General features: G+C 40.3%; 2 protein-coding genes across 2 annotated transcripts in view; both read left to right on the top strand.

Annotated features, from left to right (window-relative positions):
• LOC121508487 (girdin-like) overlaps nucleotides 1–9,294 on the top strand; it is a 44,498-nt gene extending 35,204 nt beyond the window's left edge. The window contains exons 4-5 of the mRNA XM_041785388.1: nucleotides 7,964–8,233; nucleotides 9,147–9,294. Coding sequence (XP_041641322.1) covers nucleotides 7,964–8,233; nucleotides 9,147–9,294 — 418 coding nt within the window. The remainder of the gene's footprint in view (nucleotides 1–7,963; nucleotides 8,234–9,146) is intronic.
• A 2,876-nt stretch (nucleotides 9,295–12,170) lies between these two features.
• On the top strand, nucleotides 12,171–12,542 carry LOC121508934 (histone H2B-like). The gene has a single exon (XM_041786081.1). The coding sequence runs from the start codon at nucleotides 12,171–12,173 to the stop codon at nucleotides 12,540–12,542; it is 372 nt and encodes a 123-aa protein (XP_041642015.1).
• Nucleotides 12,543–23,379: the final 10,837 nt, after the last annotated feature.

The following is a 23,379-nucleotide window of genomic DNA, read 5'->3' as shown; positions in this document are numbered from 1 at the left end:
GTATTACAACCCAACAGCACAAAGATTATGTTTGCTAAATGTTACTGGACTTTAATTCAGGAGACCATGTTAGGATTCCTCTTAGGGCTCTAATTTCGTGGCACAGCGCAAGGTGGCGGAGCATGGCGCACCCCGTGCAGTGGTAATTTCGTCCGGCGCACCACCGTGCGCAGCCAATTTGGCAATTTGGTAGACCGGGCTGCGCCGAGATGGGTGTGGCGGCGCACCAGGGGGAGGTATCGACAGATTCAGCTTGGCGCAGTGACAATTTCATGCCAAAACACTGCGCGATGGTGCACTGAAAGCCCGCCAGCTCCAACCTGGTCTATTCTCGGCGCAGGCAAAGCGCGGCCGGTGTAGTGGTAATTTGGCTGACAGGCGCGCAGTGCGCACACGTCACCAAAACCTCACAGGCAGGTTTCCAGAGTGTCAGGCACATTTCAATGCAATAAACAATCACAGCAACCACTATTTAATGTAACCGTCTGAACCAGCATATACATTTGTATCTATATAAATTGTCTCGTCACATCTGATGTCAGATCAAAGATGTTTGTCACGCGTAATTGAAACTCAATCCAATGGCAGCTGGGAGTGATAAGAACTAAGAGTTCACATCTCTCAGCCAACCACAAACAGCCACGGCATTAGATACGGAGTATATATTTGGCTTCTCTCATCTCATGAAATTCAAAAGAAAAGAAAAAAGAGAGAGACGCTCGCTGAATAAATCTAAGTCAGTCGGTGTCTTAGGGTTTTAGCTGTGACTACCCATATTTCTCTGTTTTAATCTTTATTCTTAACGTGATCAAAAAAGATGGAGTACATTATTGCGAGGAGGATGAGGAGGAGATACCAGAAGAGAATATATCACCAAAGGTTCTCTTATTTGGTGATGACAGAGCAGGAATGCAGGTGGATCACAAGCATGATGCCTGGATTAGCCTGCTGCTGTGTTTAATGTAATTGTCACTTAATTTTGTACTCCTATTCATGACACAGGAACAGATTACATCTGTCTCGCAAGGTGGTCCACACCGTGACGCGCATCGTGCCCTCTGATGTACAGCCCAGTGGCCACTGTGTGCCTTCTTTGCCCTGACAGCTTCTTTGAATCATTGAACCGTTTTTTACATTGGGCAGCGGTTCTCAGAATATCTGGGCAAACTTGTTGACAATATTAGTAACTTCCTCCCAGGCAGTTTTTGCATCATCAGCCCGTGGAGGTCTGTTAGCATTACCATATATTCTGGTACTGCGAGCTTGGACCTCCCGGACCAGCACATCAGTTTCCTCCTGGGAGAAGTTTGGCCGCCTGGAGCTGCTGCTACTGTCTTCGTCCATGGTGGTGTCGAGGTGAAACTGGCACTGCGCCTTGCTTGCAGCGCATTTAAAGGCAAGGAGGGCACTCATTTGATTGGTGAAGATTACACTCGGCTGTGTTAAACCCACTCACGCCTTCTCTCCTTCCTCTTTGCCACTTGCGCCGGTGGGAGGGACGGAGGCATGGGTGTGCCGCGCCGCGCCGGACTGCGCCATGCACGAAAATTGCAAAATGCCCTGGACACACCCCGTTGGCGCGGCGCAGGGCAGGTGCGCTGTGCCTACGCCTGGTCTATGAAAATAGAGCCTTAATGTGAGCATTCAGTCTACATGTGGCAAAAACATTGTTATTTCCTTCCTCTGTGTATATGACCGTTCTTGATTGTTTTCATTCTTGAATTAATTCACTGGAGAACAGCTGATCTCCAGCTCAGTGAAGTCCTCTCTGTTTAATATCAGATCAGTGGGCTCATATGTATTGATTTGTCACCAAATCAATCACTCCCAACAACACATTGCGGTTGTAAACCCCGTAAATAAAGGGGATGTTGTTACAGTGATAACTGAACTATTAGTGATTCCACGTGCTGACAAACAGCTACCAGCAACAAACTTGCTTGTATAATCCATACAGAGCAGGCATATTTTAAGTGTCCTTTTTTAATCCTAATATGGTCTCCTGAATTAAAGTCCAGCAATGTTTAGCACACAATCTTTGTGCTGTTGGGTTGGGATAGCGGGCTTGGCGATGCCCTGGATGTTATCACAGAGAACTTTACAGTCATGCTTGGCGCCTCCTTTACCGAGTCCTTTACCTCCTTTTCCTCTTGCAGACATCGTAGCAGACCAGTCAACAAAATGAATGAAATAAAATGATTTATAGAACAAAAACCAAATGTGCAACAGGTCAACGGCCCAGGACGAAGTGCATTTCTGGAATGGTCAAGGAGGGCAGATTCTCTGGTGACCTCTGACTTCACCAGGCAGGATATTTGGCTTTCTCTGTACAATGACCCACTATGTGCAAATGTCTAAAAGATATCTACACTGAAATGTTTTCACTAACATGCAATGGCTCTGAAAATTCTACCCAGCCCTGTTTCAATGCCACATTTCATGGTGTAAAAACTGAGGCGTGTGGTGGCGAGCTGTAGTTAAGGTGGGAATCAAGAACAGATCCAAATACCTGTCAGATACCCTCAGATATCTGTGAGAAAGCTGGAGAAGAAGAGGAATTTCAACTTTAAGAGTGTCAATGACCCAAACTTCCACTGGCGTTAATGTGAGCGCCCAATGTCAAGGGTCAGATAGAGCAGTGGTTCTCAATCTCTTTCAGTCATGTACCCCCTAAACAGCGCAAAGCTTTTGGCCAAAAAGAAATACATTAAAGAGTGCTGTGACAGCCGTCTGATTTATCAAACATTGTAACTGAAAAACTATTTTAAATTACAAATATTTTTTCAAACATTTTAAATGTTAAAAATGCATGACTAAATTCATGGCACATCTTCTCATCACTAAATGTGGGAATTGAAATTAATGTATTGAAAACAGTGAGTGGAAAGGCATAAAACCATTTAAAGCCAGACGTGTGCGAAACTGCGCGACTGCAGCAGTCTCTCTTCAACTATTTGGAAATTAAAACAGAGCTAGAAAGAACTAAAAACCTGTAAATAATTAACTGTCATGGCAAACACAACCCTGGGCAACGTAACGTTGGTCTAGGGCTTCCAGGCGCCTGCTGCCCATGCCATACTAGCATGTGGCTGCCAAGCTCAATGAAAGGGAGACGGACCTTACCTGTCGCAGCTTAACCTCCGCCACAATGCGACTCCGACTTGACCAGCTCGCTCCGCTTCAGACCCCACACCTTCCTCGTCAGAGTGGTGACGGATGACAATTCATTGTTTATAACATAAACAAAACTTAGAGATAAACTTCGAAACATAAATTAAACTGGGGACAGTCTATGGTTTACCCCATGAGGTAGCTCTCGGCGTTGCATTGTTCCACACTCCTCCAGCACACCTGCCCGCCTTAGCTTAATCAACACAGTGGTCCCCCGCCTCTCATCAGCTACTGGCTGTGAGAACAGGAAGGCCCGCCCCAATCAAGCTTGACAGCCATGCCATACAACCTATCAGGAGTGTTGCCATAACATAACTAATTATAAAGAGGACAGCTTAGTGCCCCTTTATGGGATCATAATAAAGATCTCTTCTCAAGCTGAAATCATGAACTAGTTATAGATCAGCATTTATTCACAAAAAATAAATAACTAACCTTTTATGAATGGAGTGACTGTGAATACAGTGATTGACAGGCATGTGCCAGTATGGGTCAAACCATTCTGCCAGTGGGGGAGACTCAGGGGGTTTTAGGTTGATTAAATTTAATAATTTACAAAATATAAACTCCAGTTTATTAACTTAAGGTCCTTACACTCGAGACACAAATTTTTCATGCAAATTATTCACACTAAATATTTACATTTTGAACCTGTAGCGAGTCAATGCTAAAGCAAAGCTTCCACATGAGTGCAAATACACTACTCACACAGCTGGAGCTGTTTCTGAACTAACAGGACTTTATTCCAGTGAGATTTTTACCAACACAGTCTCCTCTGACCTCAGAAATACGACTTATAAATGCTCCGGATCAACCAGCTCACTGAAATTACTCACCTGACCGGTCTAGGTGAGCCAATCTGTGCACTGTGGGTGAGTTAACTCCCTCACCGCGAACCTCAGCTGTGTCCTGATTACTGTTATTGATCATATTTGTAACCTTTATGCTGAGGTTAGCTTTAAGTTAAGTGTTAAATAAAGTAAAGGTAAGTGACTTTAATATACAAGGGCTAGATAAGAAAAGAAGCTTCTAAGACCGACTGTGGAGCCTATAAGGTGCACCAAACAATACCACAAGAAACACACTCAACCAATAACTGATTTTAAAGGATGTCTCCTTGTGTTTAGTGATTTTTTTCTCAAAGAAACAATAATACAAAATTGTTATAACACAAAATCAGTCACAATACACTTTTAACCTTATTACCCGGGTAATTGAAAACAAAAATTAAAAAAACCTTTCACTCTATGTGAGTTTTTTCTTTAATGCCTTCCAGGATACGCGTAAGCCTTGCACAGTCCTACCGCACAGCTGACATAGTCTCTTAATCTTCTGCATGCAATTGGATTGGATCTAGTTTGTCTCCATGGGTTTTGTAGCTCGCCATCAACATCCAACCGAATCCAGCGGTCACTCTCCAGTTCCAGGTGATCCAGAAAACCTGACCTATAGTAGTAAGGTCAGAATTAAACTTAATATCTAATTTCTAATGATGAAATAAAGCTAGCATGATCTCATCAAATTATTTTGTTACCTCGTGTTATCAAAATAATAACCATTAGAACTAATGGACTTTAAATATGAAAATAATCTCTCATTTAAACACAGTAACAATATTTTTCTAAATCTATAGATTCACACTTATCAAATAACCAATAAATAGTGCACTTTAAATTACTTTACCAGTAATAAAATAATGAAATAATGCACTTTACCAATCAAATAATGCATTCTTAAATGATTGTATGAGTAATACAATAAATATTGCACTTTACAAACCAAATAATGAACTTCAAATCACTGTATCAGTGATACAATAATTAAATAATGGTAACATCATATACGAAAATAAATAAATTAATCTACACCATGTAATAAGTTCAAAATTTGCCACACACTGAAGCCATTAACTGCTTCAGGTAACAAAAATAAAGTGCTCTTAACATTAAATAAAGTTGCTCTTTAAAGTGCTAAAAAGCAATTAAGGGATTTAAACAGAATAATGATTTACTCAGAGCATGAATAAATGTGTTGATCATTAAGCACATCAGATAATTCAACACCTGGCACACTATTAGGATCCATTGAAGTTAGCATTGCTAATGTGTGCTAGCTTGGCTAATGGCTACAGCTAAATGAGTAGAGTTTTGCTTGGGGAGTATTAGCCGCGGCTAGCAGAGCTAACATTAGCATCGTATTATAATATACACAGCTCAAGATATTAGCAGCCGCGGCTAGCGGCGCTAACGTTAGCATTAACTTTTGAACTGTTTGCATGATAAATGACGCTCGCCATGCAATTCTTTTACTGCAATGGACTAGTCTTCAGTCTTCTTCCCTTCCAGGAGGTAGCACGTTGCAGGAGTTGGTTCCGACGGCTTCTATTCACTTTTAAGCTGTTGTTGATGCTTCCAAACTTTTCTGTACGGCTGATGGTGGTTGCTCAGCGTCTGTGCAGTGGCTTCAAAGGAAATTCGGGTCGCTGTCAAGCTAAGTTTGTACACCCTTGACAGGAAGTGACACTGACGCTGGAGTTGCCCTTCACAACAAAAGCTTAGTTAACCTGGGTTACATATTCAACATAGAATGAATGAGAAGTTAGTCCCTCCTCTTACAAACGTGGTTGGCACAGTGAATGAAACAGTGACACAAAACTGCACTGACCTCCTGGCTGTGTGTAAAAGTGCCGCGCTACTCATGGAGTGAAGGACAGAGAGGGAAAAACCTCCTTTTATCTTCCACTCCAATAAATATCACTGTTTGTAGGAGGACAGAGAAAACACACCACAGCAGCACGAATGTGATTTTAGAATGTACAATATACTCGCAAAAACAGTGTCGCTCCAGACATGCATAGAAATACGCTACTTTTCTGAAATAGCTGGAATATATTTTAATATCTCACGTACCCCCTGGAGTGCCTTCACGTACCCCCAGGGGTATGCGTACCCCCCTTTGAGAACCACTGAGATAGAGTAGTGTAAAGCACACCGACATTGGACTGTGGAGCGATGGAAACGTGTTCTTGGAGTGACTTTTGGACAATGCTATACCTCCAACTATACAGTTTGGGGAAGGCCCTTTTCTATTCCAACATGACTGCCCCAGTGCACAAAGCAAGGACTATAAAGACATGGCTTATTGAGTTTGGTGTGGAAGAACTCGACTGGCCCACACAGAGCTCTAACCTCAACCCCATCCAGCACTTTTGGGATGAGCTGGAAACGGCTAGTCAGGCCTTCTCTGCCATCATCAGTGCCTGACCTCAGAATGAATGGGCACAAGTTCCCACAAAAGCCCTCTAAAATCTTGTTGAAAGCATGGAGGCTGTTATAGCCAATAGCTGGGGGGGCATACTGAACTAAATTTTTCGGCTATTTGTACATAGAGCAAAAGAGAAATCAGAGACACACTGTACTGCAACAGTAAGCGGTCTCTCACAGTATTTCACAACAACTGTGTTAGCTTCCTGTACAGCCAAAGTGGGAATGTCCCACTGACAAGTGCACAAATTCTTAGTGACTGCCCAGTTGGAGTCGATCATCTCTGAAACACCAGTATCAAACAGCTGCAGGCTCCTCTGGCTCAAACTGAACCAAACCTTAAAGCTGAGCTGAGTGTTTGATATTTCAGCTTGGTAAAAACAAACTTAGTATTTAACTTAATATTTATAAGATTCTTCTTTTAAGCTTGGTTGATTACTATAACAACTGTGAGATGTTGAATGTTTGCAGAATATTTATATATCTCCTGAGGGTCATCAGAGATGGACACCAGTAGTTATTTACTGAAAGTCAAGTCAATTTGTTTGATTAAGCACTAATCAAATCACTTACAAATGCATGATGGGTGTTTTTACTAAAGTATAGGGCTGTCAAATAATAATTATAAAAAAAGAATAATCTCAGATTTTTTACAGTTAATTTTAATGAATCAAATCCTTTAAATTGCATTTCTAGATTCCACCATTTTGCTTTTTTTCTACCATCTACAGTCTACAGACCCACTTTTATAGTTTGATCAAAGTTTATAACAACAAAAAAGGAACATCTAATAAAAATGGAGATGAGGGAAACGTACAAAGGGAAATACTGTGAACATTTACCATATTGCCAGAGGCAAGACCGCCTCATAAGCATATAAATACACAGGGGAACTATGGGTTTACTAAAAACACACACATTTACATTAAACACATTTTGATTAAAAGCTATATGTACATATAACAATCACCTTTTCTTTCAGGTGCTTGAGATGGAAAGAAGAGGTCATACAGAATAGCCACGGTATGCCTGGGTCTGCTGTGTGCTCTTCTCCTATCTGGACTCATTACTCTGATTCTCCAATGTGAGTATTTTTTTAGGATGCTGATTAAAGGACAAATTTACTGTGCCCTAAAATAACAAAATAAGACATAGCAAACTAACAGACTGTTTCAGTGTTTGGATCAGCTTTATGCTGCTGGTACCGGTGTAAATATTACACAGAGAAATTCATTTCAGCTTGTACTGATGTAGCCACCCTAGACTCAACCCTCCCTGGACAGTCCAGAGGCTGCCACTAGAACGGCACAGAGGAAATGAGCATAGCAAATACATTTACTATCAATGCACAGCTGGTTAAAAATTGGTAAATTTGTCCCTTTAGTCCTGAGTGATAGTTCCTAACAGAGAATTTTTGTTTTTTCATTTCTTTCATCAGACATCAAACATATCTCCGAGTCTCAATCAGAAAGTGTCTTCTTACATAAAAGTCACAACATGACTGAAGAAGAAGACTGGTTACATACCAGGTACAACAATCTGAGTAGAGAAAGAAACCAGCTCCAGACCAGCTACAACAACCTGGCCAGAGACAGAGACCAGCTCCAGACTAGCTACAACAACCTGGCCAGAGACAGAGACCAGCTCCGGACCAGCTACAGTGACCTGGACAAAGAAAGGAATGAGTCAGAGACCGGGTACAACAATCTGGTCAAGGAAAGAGACCAGCTCCAGACCAGCTACAACAATCTGGCAAGAGGAAAGAACCATTGCCATAATCCTTATAGTCTTAGTAATAGGTTCGTTACATTTAGTTGTCGGTGCAAGCTGTTTCTAGATCTGGGAGGACTGATATACCAGCTGCACAGCTAAGGCTATGGAGACAGACGGTATTTTTGGCTTTCCTTCATCAAACTCATCAAATACACAATTCAACAACTCCAAAACACTCTCGCTGGCAAGTTGTAAACTGCACATTCGCCACGCTATGAAATAATCATGGAACATTACGAGACAGAGATGTTTTAAAGCTAAATGCAAAGCCAGAACTACACTCCAGACAGGCTGCTGCACTGTGTCACTCCGCCCAGTGGTTTACTCGAAAAGTAGTTCCGAGTATTTGCTTCATGTGTTGTAATGTTACATAATTACATGTTATTATTTCATCACAACTTGTCCATGAGAGCGTTTTGGAGTTGTTGGATTGTGTATTTGATGAGTTTGATGAGGGAAAGCCAAAAATACCATCTGTGTCCATAGAGTTGGCACAGCAGCTCCGAACTCAGCAGCGCTGATCTAAAAATAGCTTGCATGGACAACTAAAGGTAACAAACCTATTACTAAGACTATAGAGATTATGGCAATGGGCAAATTTGCCAAAATGTTAAAGTATCCCTTTAACAAACAATGGGAAGCAAAGAAGACACGAATGAAGCCTCAGTGAAAGCTCTCTGCGATTTGTGTTGTTGGGATTTTAAAAAGGCCACAGATGTGAGTGTAACAAACAGAACATGGTGTTATGGGATGCAGAGCCACACTAGCAAAAGCTGCAGGCAATATCAGTGTATGTTTTTTTAGGAGATTCAGAATCACCTGGCACGCACACACACCCCTTTTGATTGTTTTTCCTGCTGCAGTTCATGTGAAATCACTATATTTATGTGAAGGCAAAATCATACTTATATCTTTTTAATTTCATTTTTTGTATTGCAGTTTCTGGGCCTCTGCAGAGCCGAATCACTATATGGGAAGAGATGAAGACTGTGTAGAAATACAAAAGTATGATGTGGAAAACAGCTGGAACGATGAATCATGTTCCTCTCTAAGAAACGGGATCTGTGAGAAGATGATTAATCTGTAGCCAGGCATTCAAATCTTACTGACAGTGATATAAAAACGCCAACAAAATGCCATGAAAACTATGAGTAGCTTCTATTTGTTGTATATAGATGTTTCTGTATTTCTATGATATCCAAAGAGCCTTGAATGTAGATCACTTTGTAGAAACTCTAACTATGATCTCAATATAATAATCAAGAGTTTTTGCTGCCTTGCATGGACCCAGTCTTTAACATTGTATTTGTTTTATCCACCATCTTTAGAGCCGGCCTGCTTATATCTTCTGTAGTGATAGACATAAAGGTGTTTGATGATTGAATTTGCTGCTGATTTGACATGAAAATGGTTGATTGAAAAACAAATTACAACTAAACGGAAACTGACCACAGAGTGAAAACAAATCCAAAATAAAAAAAAAAAAAAATGAATGAAAAATCCAAAATGATTATAACCTTGTTGATTAACCACTAATTTAGACAGGCCTCTTTATCAATGTAATGTTTCATTTTTACCAAGTTTGCTCCACTTCTAAGATAAATATTAAACACTGCACCAATATGGGCTTATAGTTTATATCACTTAGATTAAGTGATAATGTGGTACCATAAAAGCCTGATTTAACACTGAAATTGTATGTGTGTGTGTGTGTGTATATATTTGTTGTTCTATTTTTCACGTTTAGTTATTATAGCAGTAGAGACAAGGTATGTGCCCAACTATAGCTGCCAGTCAATTAAAGAAGTTTTTCTAGACATGAGAGCAAAAATGTAGAGAATAACTGCAGATCACATTTATATAAGACACGTGGTGTTTCACGTTGTACATTGTGATTTATTTTGTTAACTTCTGGTTTCCGGAGTCATTCCTGCTGGCCGCTAACTTTCCTTTGTGTTTCCTGAGGCAATCCCCCCTCCCCCCCGGGTGCTGTGGAGAGATCACACCTGCAGCGAGTTCTCATCAGAGGGACTACTTAAGATCGGCTGCAGCTCTCCACCAGCGCCTGAGTTTTGACTACCTTCCCTCGCGGTAACCTTTGCTCCAGGCTCACACGCTCTCTTGAGGAACCCTCAGAGAAGTCTCCAGAGTTTATTGCTTAATCTTTGAGTAATTTCCATTGCTTGTGTTTTTTGTGGACTTTTTTCTAACGTGCCTCCTCCTTCTCTTCCAGTGCTTCACTCCCCGCTCACTGCAGCCAGCTCCAGCACTCTCTCCCCCCGGACTCTTGGACTCACATTCCCTGATTATTTACCTGTGCTAATAAATACTGTTCAAACTGTTTCTCCGCCTCCGCATCCTGGGTTCAACTCCACTAATCACACAACAACACAGCCAACAAATTTTAGTGCATGAACAAAGGGAAAATTTTGGACTCCAATGAGTTTAGTTATTTCAGTTTCTATTTTACTAAACATGGTTTTAAATGAAAAAAATGCCTTCAATAATAAAAATCCCATTGAATTAATTAAATACAAATGAACCCGAGAATTAAATATGAAACACATACGCAGAAACAAGAACAACTCAGACTGTATGCTCATTTTTCCGTGTAGCTGCTTTTCTCATCTCCTTTGTTCACTTCTGATCTCATGACATTTTCTTGGCTTTCCTCCTGAAAGACTGGCCCTGAAAACAGAGGCTGAGCATTCCAGCCAATCACAGGCAGGAAACAACACGGTGCGTTTGCATACAGCCTGTATAATAAAGGCAGCTCTCCCTCATCACACCCATGGCTTTCCCTTCAGTTCTGGTACCCCTTGTGCCAAAAATGCACACTTAGTTTATATTAAAAAAAAAAACAAAACTTTGACCTCTTTCACAATTAATATCATCATGTATTGTATTTTTTGCTCATTTTTGCACAACTTTCAAAATTCTGTCCCAGCCACAACAATCAGCCCAACATAAAGTAAACCTTTTTTATAGCGTTAATATCCCTGGTGTGCAAAATATGCGCATTGAAACCCATTCAAACCACTTATTTTGATCTATACGCCATTAAGGCATGAATCATGCATTTTCTTCATTTGAGAGTTGGGGCTTTTACATTTGCACCTGGACCACTTTTTTTTTACCCTGTGACGTCACTTTTACCATATATGGGCGAGGGCAGGAAATACATATTTTTCCCACCAGATTTCAGTATTATACTGCCCTTTGCTCCCCTTCTCACTAACTCTCTGAGGATTTGTTTAAGTGCAGATCAGTGTGTGAGTCTGTGAGTGTGTCTGTGCAATAATCAAAAAATAAGTTATCTAATTTTCATGTAGTAACTTGCAAAAATAATTTTTTGTGTGTATTTTGGATCTAAAAATGCAGTGACATCATCAATGAAACATGGCATTTAAAGGGTTAAAGAAATTAACATAAATGAGTATTTGACATTTATGATCAGGGCTGACCTTAAATAAGAAATAAAATTCACTAATAGTAAAACAATTTTGAAATGTATGATATTTATAACATGATTTAAAGGTGTGCTTTTTTTGCACAGAAGGGTGAAAAACGTGAGTATTGTAGAATAATTGACTTCACAAAAAAATAATTTTAATAAAGCATTTAAACCAGTGTTGCTACTAATCAATGATGTTTGCCAGGCTGCAATCATCCATATATAAGTTATTCAATTTCAGCGTAGTATCTCGAAAAAAAATCAATTTGTGTTTTTTATTGAAAAATTGTTTGTTTACTTTACAAACATGGCAATTAAAGGGTTAAAAGATATGACCGTTATTGAATATTTGGTATTTTTGTTAATGGCACAAGTTGATGAAACAAGGAAAAAATAAACAATTAAAAATAAACTAATTTAACTTTTTATTTAATCACCCCCTGTGCATTTTTTTTGCACACTAGGAGGAAAATGAGGCAACAATTAGTAGGGATACCAGAGGGTCAAGTATGCCTGAACCAGTGAAATCCGCCCTGAAGAAGGGCTCCAAGAAGGCAGCATCCAAAGCAACCAAGAGCTGCAGGAAGAGGAGGGCCAGGAGAAAGGAGAGCTACGCCATCTACGTCTACAAGGTGCTCAAGCAAGTGCACCCCGACACCGGCATCTCCCCCAAGGCTACAGGCATCATGAACTCCTTTGTCAGTGATATCTTTGAGCGCATCGCCGGGGAGGCCTCCCGTCTGGCTCACTATAATAAGTGCTCCATCATCACCTCCAGGGAGATCCAGACCACCGTCCGCCTGCTGCTGCCCAGAGAGCTGGCCAAGCACGCCGTGTCTGAGGGCACCAAGGCCGTCATCAAGAACACCAGCTCCAAGTAAACCTGTTTAACTTCAACCAACCTAAAGGTCCTTTCAAGGACCACCCACTTAAGTTAAACTTAGAAAGACCACTTAGAAATCCTCTCATCCCATGTATTGACTGAATGTTCATGAGCAGCAGTAACATGGAAGTGAAATGTTACTCTGTAATAACTGTTCACAGGAAAATTTATTTTCCACTGAGAATAGAAAAGTTACTGTTAAATCAAAATGAATATAATATTGGCCCTAGTAACAGATTAACTTAACTTCATATCTAAGGTCAGAATTTATGTATTGGCGTCACAAACATTCATTCTATTCAAAGTTTCACACACCACTGCAGTGTGATTGGAATCACTCTGCCTGTTTTACCTTTATTGTCCACATGATGGCACAGTAGAGCAAAAAAACCCTCGGCCCATGAGTGAACCAATAGGATGGAAAGCTTCAGTGCTTCAGGAAGCTTCCAGTCACTTTCACACCTGCGTGACGCTGGCCCCCCACCCCACGCAAAATTTCGGGAAAATAGTCTGTTTCGTTTGTGTTTGGTTTGTGCTGGTTTGTGCCGTAAAAATTGTCGTTTGTGCTGCTATGGTTTTTAAGTTCTTACATATTATTTTATAGGTCATCCAGAGTTCACCCAGCCCCCCATTTGCTCCAAATGAACCCGAAATGGTACAGTTTGTTTGTGCTTCATTTGTGCTGGTTTGTGCCATAAAAACTTTCGTTTGTGCTGCTACGGTTTTATAGATATTACACACTTTAATTTCTGGAGATGACGCCAAACCCCTCCATCACGGGGCCGTAAAACACTTTATTTATACTGTTACGGTTTACTGATATTTTTTCATTATCATTTAACTCCATTAAGCCCCTGCCATGTCTTTTTTCCCCTTATATTTCTTAATTAACAAAAGGTAGCACACTTGTACTGGATTAGCGTGGTAGTTGTTCCAATGGCATCTCAGTCGTGATGGAGCCTTACCTGGTCATCATTTCTTGATACATCTTCCTTGATTACCTGTTTCAACAGTCCTGTCAACCAAAAACATGTCTGTAATACCAATAAAAAGATTGCATTCCACAGCCAGCGTTTTGTTCTTCATTTGAAAGAAGGATCATGCCCTGCACCTTTTTTTGCCACTAAGGTGCACTCACATTGGCTAGTTATCTGTGGGATAAAAAAACAAAAAAAACAAAAACAAACTGCAAGCACTTTCAGAGCACGGATTCTTAGACTGCTCTGCTAAATAAAACTTCTGGCCAATGTAAGTAAAATGTGTTAAAAAAAAAAAAGCGATATTACAATATAGAATGAAAGACATTGCCTTCTGCATCAACAATAGTCTGTGAACAATGTCTACGGTGGAAAATGACTGAAAATCGTCATCTCTGCTAGCTAACTAGCTAACATTTTCACATTAGGCACATGTAATTTAGCAGTTGCACAAATGACCTAGAAGGGGAAACTGAATTTCAAAATAATTACTAAAATAATACATCATTTTGATGAAATTAACCCTTTCATGCATGGTGTCCACAATGGTAGACATATTTGGGATACATTTTGTACCATTAAGGTTGGACTACCATGTTCAATTACAGGGTGGAAAACTTTCAAACCCGTCTGAAGTTTTATAAAAATATTTTCTTTGCATATTTTTTGTCATATTGACATATTGCATAATAAATCCAAATTGGCAGATGAAGGGCGAATTGCACCACACCCTTCAGCAATAACTGTTAAATCCTTCTAATCTCAAAGAATCAGACAGGTTAAAATATATATATATATATCTGAAAATCCAATAATATATTTGGAAAAGTTTATGCAGATTTTAAAAATACTTCTTTTATATATTTTTTCTGTGACCAAAAATTAATCTGTCCACTTCAGTGGACCTTATGCATATATATTTTGCCTGTATTCATATTTCACCTAATTTGGTATTTTTTTTCCAACGTTATTAATAGAACATTTTAAACAAACAAGACAGTGTAGCATAATGCATGAGGTACACAAATATAAAGTTAACATCAATAAGACGTCACATCTGTAGGTCAAATCCCCCCCATCCCTTATTAGGCCAAGCCTTTCAAATTAATTAATTAAAAAGAGGAATAAAGGTAAATAAATAACAACAATAATAATTAATGAATAAATTAAAATAATAATAATACAAGTATGTGACATAAGCACTCAAGCGTGGATAAATAACACACATGTCAATCCTCCAGGTCAAAGGAGAAATCAAGAGAATGTATAAGGTTCAGAAAGGGATCCCATGTGGCATAAAATGATTTCACCGAGCCTTTCAGTGTAAACCTGAGCTTCTCAAGCTTTAAACTATAAAGCACCTCATGGACCCAACGAGAATGTTAAGGGGGACTGGGGAGTTTCCAATTAAGGAGAATCAGCCGATGGGCCAACAGGGTGGAAAATGCCAAGGCCTGCTTCAAATTTTTAGGGACCTAATTCGGGATTTTTTTATTTAAAGCTTTGGTTTAATTCACAAGTGAATAGTTTTATTAAACAGCACTAATACATATACTTCAAATTTAGCTTTTTGATTTATTTACTCAAAATAAATGTTTGTAAAACACATGTGCTTGTCAATATTTATTATGTTCCATTAAATGACTATTTATATCGCAGATGTATGGTGTCAACTGTAGTGAACAGAGGCACAACTCCCTCAAAATACAACATTGAAAAAAAATGACCATGATTTTTAACTTATTTGAAAGTAAAAAACAAATATTATAAGAGATAATATCGATGATAATAATTATAAGGTAAACAAAGCATTCCTTTGTTATTTCATAATTCATGCATGAAAGGGTTATTTTTTTTTCTTTGTCTAAAACACCTCTTCGCATTGTTATGGTTGCCAACTCCTGACCTAGACCAGTTTCCTAGATATTTAATTTAAAGCCAAGCATATGAGGTTATTATTATTCATGCAATGAATCCTAATCATATTCATTTGTCCTTAAACTAGATGCCCAGACAACCAGCAGTAGACAGAGATTTGATTTTTGCTGTTCTCTGCTCATCGAAAGAGGCCATAGTCTAAAATGGCAACATAGCCACTCCAAATGCCAGTGTGTGGACGGATCTGAGTAATCAGCTGGGAAACAAGATCTCTGCAAAGGCTCTGTACACCTTTGTCAAAGCTAACAGACACAACATCTGGTCAGCTTTGGGGTTCAGTCATCGTAAAACTGATCCTGAAACCAGTGACGACACAGAAAAGGCTGAATACAAAGGTAAGTATTCTCAAACCCAGAAAAGGTTTATACAGTTTTGAAGCCTGGCACCTGGAACCACATCATAAATGAACAAATCTGGAAAGCAGTTAAAATTCCTTGCACATTTGTTTTATAAAAGAGCCAAAGTCTATCCATCCATCACAAATAATTATATTGAAATCAGAGGATACTGTAAAGAGTGTCATGGCCTTCTTGACATTTATTGTGACAGAGAGCCCGAAATCAACAGCCCAATGGTGCTCAACTGTTCTATTAAGAACAGGGATGACTCCCTGCACACTGGCAGCTCGAAGCGTTTCATGTCTGGACAGTTGCGTGTGCAGATAGCTGAAGAGCTCTGTGAGGGCAGGATGGAACCACATGTATGGCGAGCATCACAGGCAGAGAAGCTGATGGACTTTGGAGATCCTGAGCCAAGCCATTTACCAAATTTGGCCACCCTGCGCAAAGCAAAACAAGAGAAAAATGATAAGGCATTAGGTGACAAAGATCCCATTTTCTCATTGCAGCTATTGAAGTACAGTGCACCTCACAGTGGTAGCATTAAAGACATTAGACTGGACAAGTTTTTCTGTCACTACTGGAGTCAAACACAAATGCATGTGTACAAGACCTTATCCAAGAAATCTCACCAAACAGTATGTTTTGATGAAACTGGCTCAGCTGTTAAAAAACTGGTGAGACCAAATGGCTCGTCTGGCCACATCTTCTTATATCAGCGTGTTGTGACAGGGCATAACAGCTCCAGTGTCCCAGTGGTGCAAATGCGGTCAGAGAAACATGATGTTAATGCTATTACACAGTGGCTGACAGAATGGATTCGTGCAGGTGCACCTGTTTCAAAAGAAGCTGTAAGTGGTTTTTCTCTGGCCATTCTTGGAGCTCTGGTCAAGGCTCTTACCCCTCATCCTAATCTGAAGACCTACATCAATGAATGCTTTAAAGTCTTCCTTGGGAATCAACATGCACAACTGCCCCCATGTTTTATCAGGGTAGATGTTGCACACTGCATCAAGATGATCTGCCAGTGGGACTGTGTGAAAAATAAAACACATCGTGTTAAAGATTTCTTCGTGAGGTCAATAGCACAGCTTCTTAAATCAGAATCTGTGGAACATGCAAAACAACTTCTACGTGCCATCACTATTGAGGCACTGAGTGAATCAGAGGGTAATGACAGTTCTGGAACCCCTCTCCCATCAGAAAGGTGCGAGAAATACCTGAAAGCTCAAATTGCAGAAGAATCTGTCAGCATTCCGGATGAAGAGGTGGAGGGACAAGAACCAGTGGAGGCATGTAACCAGCCGATCCAGACTAACGCTCGACAGTGGGTGACAGAAATATGTGAGGAGAGCAGGTCACTTGCCATGGCTGATGGAGATAGAGATAACATCCACTTCCTCCCTGAGATTATTCCCCACATAATAAGACTTGGAAGTTACTTACCACTCTGGACAGGAATAATGGTCACTCTCTTCCGAAGCACCAGCATCACTGCTAATTCTGCCGCTGTTGAAGCAGAGTTTAAAAACATAAAAAATAGGCTTTTCAAGCATGAAAACCTGCCCATTCGTGTCGACCGGTTCGTTGCTCGTCACCTTTCCTTCATTGAGGGAAACATGCAGATTTGTTCTGCAAAACAAAAAAAGTGAAAAGGATGTAGCTGATGCAATGACTGTCCTAGGACCTGACCCTGTCTCCGCTACTTCCCAGAGTGAAGAAAACAACAGAAAAAATGATGTTCACCCTGGTGAGGAGTCTGATGCAGCTGCAAACAGTCTTCCAACAGATGAGAATGTTGTTGAGAACTGGAGAGGCTTAGGAGTTCCACCCAAAAAAAGGAAGATGAGTTCTTACCTCTCTCCTTGTCCCGAATGGCTGCATGTAGATGCATCTGTGGGCCGGAAGAAAGTTAAGGTGCAATTGTTAAAAAATGGGAACCATCAACAGCCTGTTAAACTTGGCAAATCAAACGTCTCTGTGCTCAACACTTGTGCATTTGATGCCGTTTTTCAGAGCTTATTTTGTTCTTTTTGTGACAGCTTTTCTTTTGAAAAGGTTGTCAGCAGCAACGAATGTGACAACCAATTCCTCCAGCTGGTGAAAACAATCACTACACAGAGTGTGACCCAACAGGTGTACTCACAGAGGGCAGAACTGCTGAGGGAAATCTTCAAACCTGTCCACCTGACCTCTGGTGCTCTCCAAATTGATGCACAATGCCACATCTCTACTGTGATTGAGAAAACCATGATGAATCTTCCAAGTGTTTATTTGATGAAACAATGTTCCTCACAGTACTGCAGTCTAAGCACACAAGGAAGAAGGGAAGTTCCATTTGTGTGTACCAACAACGCTGTCTTGCAGACCTGTGGCATGGCTCATCTTGAGACTGTGGCTACAGAAGAACTCAGCCTTCCTGACTCTCCCTGCCTCAGACTCGTCCAAAATCCATCTCAGTGTCCCTCTGCATTCAAAAAGCAAGACAACAGCACAGGAAAGGCTCTGTGTTCAGGGAATGTTACCCACAGCTACAGTCTGGGAGATGTGTGGATTGACACTGACCTTGGCAGCAGTTGTATGGAAGTTGCCTTGCCTGAATTTGCCTCCAGTCTGGTGCTTCAAGAGAAGACCTTTACTTTGAGGGCAGTCATTGCATTTCAAAGAGGCTTGACCCAGGATTCTCTTGGACATTATGTGGCATACTGCAGGAGGGCTGCAAGTGCCTGGGAGATGTATGATGACCTGAGAAGCAGAGTAAAAGCAGCATCAGAAAACACAAAGATCTGCCCCATGCTATGTTCTACACAAAGCAGAGATTGCTTGATTGTTGCAATGCATTGATTTTGATGATGTTCCAAGTTTCTTCTTCATGCAGTCATCAACTTCATTTTCAAATCATTTTAGTCATTATGAATATTAATTTACTGCAGCTTTGGCATAAAACTTAGTCAGTGGTCTAATGAACTTGTTACATTATTCTATAGATGTTTTGCAGATTTGTAGATCTAACAGGGTACAACTCACAAAATTACTGCTACAAAACCACAACAGCGGATATTATCTTAACAGTGAGAAGTGTATCATTCAAGTTTTTCTGTAGGCTAGCAAAAAAAGCCACAACAATTTAACATGTTTACCTGAAGTTTGTCCTGCAACAATGGCATTCCAGGTGCCTGGAGTATGAAAAATATGCAGAAAAATACAAAGGTACATGGAATTTCAAACAAAAACAGTGATTTCCTTAGCGCGGTAGCACGAGACGAACCTTGTTTGACCACATCCAAAACAAATAAAGAACACCAGCACGAGAGCATTTCCGGTGGTGACGTCATCTCCGGAAATTAAAGTGTGTAATATTTATAAAACCATAGCAAACGAAAGTTTTTACGGCACAAACCAGCACAAATGAAGCACAAACAAACTGTACCATTTCGGGTCCATTTGGAGCAAATGGGGGGCTGGGTGAACTCTAGATGACCTATAAAATAATATGTAATAACTTAAAAACCATAGCAGCACAAACGACAATTTTTACGGCACAAACCAGCACAAACGAAGCACAAATGAAACAGACTATTGTCCCGAAATTTTGCGTGGGGTGGGGGGCCAGCTTCATGCAGGTTTTAAAATGGACAAAAATAGGTGTTAAGTGGTTCAAATTTGGTAATATTTGTGTAAAGTGGCAACAGTGGAATTCTAAAAATATTCTTAGTTTTCTTTAAGGGAATCTGGAGACCCCCTCTTAGTGTCTCGAGACCCCAAAGGGGGTCCCGACCCCAAGGTTGAGAACCACTGCTCCGATAAACAGTGGTATATATTGAAGTGGAAGATAAAAGGAGGTTTCTCCCTCTCTCTCCTCTGGTCCGTTTGAGCGGCACTTTTACGCACAGCCAGGAGCTCAGTACCATTTAGTTTCACTGTTTCATTCACTGTGGCGGCCAAGTTTGTAAGAGGAGATAATGACTTTCATTCACTCTTTGTTATATATTATCCATAATATTAATAAGGGCACAGCTGGGGTTTGCTGTGAGAGGAGTTAACTCCCCTCACAGCGCACTTGTTGTATATATATATATGGTCAGAGGAGTAATTTTGGTGAGCTGATTGATCCGGAGCGGTGATTAGGCAAAAGTCTGAGGTCAGAGGAGACTACGCTGTTAAATATTTCACTGGACTAAAGTCCTGTTAGTTTAGAAACAGCTCCATTCCTCGTCACTAACTGTGCCACACTGGAGATCAACGATTTTGACATAATTGGCCACAAAAACACTGTTCACAGCTAATCAATGTGGCTTCTTTTACTCTTATGTCCTACATTTATTTTTAAACATACACTATAAGAAAAAAATCCGTCAAATAACGGACAATGTACTGGCTAAAAACTAAAAACAAATAAAGAACAAGCCTGCTGGTATGCAAAAATGATGTAACAGACTACAAACCTGTGATTAGGATGCATGGGGTACTTGGGAGGGCCATGTTGCCATCAGTTGAGTCCTATTTTGGGAAAATAAAGCAACAAGGATACACAATGAATATGATGAAATGTGTTTCCAATATACACAGACAGGAAGGTGGACAGAAAGTATGCCAATGTATGTCTGTCCCTCTAGATTTGTAACCCTCTCTTCAGGTGTGTCTGGTGTCACAAACACACCCACCAACAGAGAAAGCTCAAGTTTATGCCCTGACACTTAAACACACTATACTTCTGTCATTACTACTAATAATAATAATGGCTGTAGTAACATCAGTAGTAGTGGCAAGGTTATCCGTAGCAGTAGCAGTAGTTGTAGTTGTAGTGGCAGTAATAACAGGTAGTAGCAGCAAAGCACAGACTATAGCCTACTAAAATAAGTTAACCCTCTAAGCGACAAGGTTGCAAAACTGCAACAAGCAACACTGGTGAATAAAACAGACCATAGCTCCAGGTGTAGTGCCATATCTTGTTACTTCTTTCTACCACTAGGTGGGGACACATAGGGCTGGTTTCCTGTACAGACATTTAGCCCAGTCCTAGACTAAACAAATTTTCCAAAGGAGATCTTCACTGAATTTTTTCTTTAAAGTCTACGTCCAGGCTTAATCCCTGTATGGGAAACTGGCTAATAGAGATTCATTCTAAACACCATTTGTGGGCGTGTCTCTATTCAAAGTTTTGAGAACATTTAATTTAAAAACTGCCCACTGCAGTAGACCTGGAAGTGTCTGTATGCAGAAGAGGGGTGAGAGAGAGAGCAAGCGATGATGATGGCTGGGTTTACTTGACAGATGAGGAAATGTATCACAAATGGATAAAGCACTTACATGAGCCTGTTAGATATTGTGGAGACAAGGATTTGTCAAATGCTAAATTCATTTCTCTATTTTTGGATGATTTCTGGAGCCTTGTCACAAAGGCAACCAACAGATATGCTCACCTGTTCTTAGAAAAACTAAAACAAAAACAAAAAAAAAAAAACACAAAAAGCTACTGGGAAAATATGTATGAAATTAATTTTTACTGAAAATTCTGTAATTCAATATGGTCACTGCCTTGTGACGTCACAATATGCAATTTAGATTAATACATTTACTCACATCACAAACTTTGGGTCATATGCTATATTCTTCTCTTTTGGTTTGAGAGGAGCAGAGAGCAGACATGCACAGTGGGTCATGTGATTGTTTTAAGTCTTTAAAACAGACAGAGAGCTTTTTTTATTTTTTTTTAAACTGTGTGGTTCCTTCATCTTCTTCCTTCAAGTCTGTGAGAAATACGAGATAACTCATGACATACCTCTTTTGGGTAGAAAAGGTGATGAGGGTTTTCCTTAAAGTGTCTTGCAATGCCAGAGAACAGCTGTACTGGATCTTCACCTATCTTCATCCCTTTAGAGTCAAGGAAGTTTTGGATCCTTTTTGCTTTTTTGGACACTTCCTCTGCCAGCTTTGTTTGTACCAGAAAGCCAAGGAGGGTAGAGGTGTGATCGAACAGGTGAACAGGTTCAAACAGGAATGGTCACTCCTCCACTATGATGCTTATGCTGCCTCCATTGTTGATTGTCTCGCGCTGGATGGAATATGTTTCAGTCATCAGTTGTCGAACATCTAATTCCTGAAGATAGTAAATAAATAATCAATTTTGTGGGAGAATCAAATTTTGTTTTTGTTAAATGGTGAAAACTGATGATTTACAAGCTCACTTTTCAAGTTACGACACCTTTGTGAGCTTGTAGAGCAGCAATTTTAGCTTTTTGTGTGACACTTTTAAGACAAAGCCTAAGTATGGTTTAAAGGTATAGTTCATATTTTTGGACACAAAGTGGTGTGAAATACTCATCTGCAATGTAGTGCATGACAAGTGATTTTTTTTTTTTTACCCTTATGTGTCCTGTGGGCTGGGTTCGGACCTCCTTCAGGTTAGAAGTAGGTAGTTCAGGCTAAATTGCTGGGTTCACAAAAATAGAAGGTATTTCTTCCCAAAACAAAATGCGTTCAAAATAGTATCATATATCCATCCCAAAACCATCATCCGTTAAAGACTCAGACTTCACCTTCAGTCTGCACTATTTTATCTTCCCCGGTATCACTCCACTGCTGCTATTCAGCTGTTTGATGTTCTCACTGGTTCCTATCATTGATATAAACATGTCTGACTATGATACTAGCCATGATGACTTTCCTTTTACCACAGAGCCACAGGGATGAACCCTAATTTACTGACGCTGAATTTTGTCAGATGGAGAAAGAATGGGGAGGGGGTGCTGTAGTGCTGTTTACAGACGTCTACGGCTGCTTTTCTCTAGATTAAAAGGTCATAACACGCAGATACACACAACTGTTCATCCGCAATTATAGCAAAGGTATGTTTGAGAAAGTCTGTAAAGACGTCTGTAAACAGCACTACAGCACCCCCTCCCCATTCTTTCTCCATCTGACAAAGTTCGGCGTCAGTAAATTGGGATTCACCCCTGTGGCTCTGTGGTAAAAGGAAAGTCATCATGGCTAGTATCATAGTCAGCCATGTTTATGTCAATAATAGGAACCAGTGAGAAAGTCAAACAGCTGATGTGATGCGCGCAGGACCCAGCTAGCAGTAGTGCAGTGATACCAGGGGAGATAAAATAGTGCAGACTGAAGGTGAAGTCTGAGTCTTTAACGGATGATGGTTTTGGGATGGAAATCAGAGCCATTTTCATCAATTGCATAGACTCCAAGCTCAGGCACCCAGCTGGCAGTTTTCCCCTGTATCAAAAGTTGGACAGTTGTTTCATTTTTAATAACAATGCTTGCTATGTGTCCTAACTGTAGTTGTCCTTTAGCATATCTGAGTAAGACAAGCATACCATTTCCGTATGAAGTTCCTCGAACTCTGACTTTCTCTGTAACAACAGAGTTGCTTGAGGTAAGTCCAAATTCTGCAACTGCTGCCCTTATGCCCTTGTCATAGAGGTCTGGATGAAACCTAGTGCAGTCTGAAACTTGAACCTGGGGGCTAAATAAACTACCGCTACACTGATAAGCTTGAAACAACTGATGTCTATCAGCAAGTGACTTGGTCACATTTCTGAAGTTTTTACTTGCCCTGATACATCTC

The sequence above is a fragment of the Cheilinus undulatus genome, linkage group 4, assembly GCF_018320785.1.
Source record: "Cheilinus undulatus linkage group 4, ASM1832078v1, whole genome shotgun sequence".
NCBI lineage: Eukaryota > Metazoa > Chordata > Actinopteri > Labriformes > Labridae > Cheilinus > Cheilinus undulatus.
The sequence above is the reverse complement of the archived record's forward strand: the minus strand, read 5'-3'. Positions and strand labels throughout refer to the sequence as shown.

Coding starts and splice junctions, on each gene's coding strand:
- LOC121508934 (XM_041786081.1), top strand. CDS start 12,171: ATGCCTGAACCAGTGAAATCCGCCCTGAAGAAGGGCTCCAAGAAGGCA.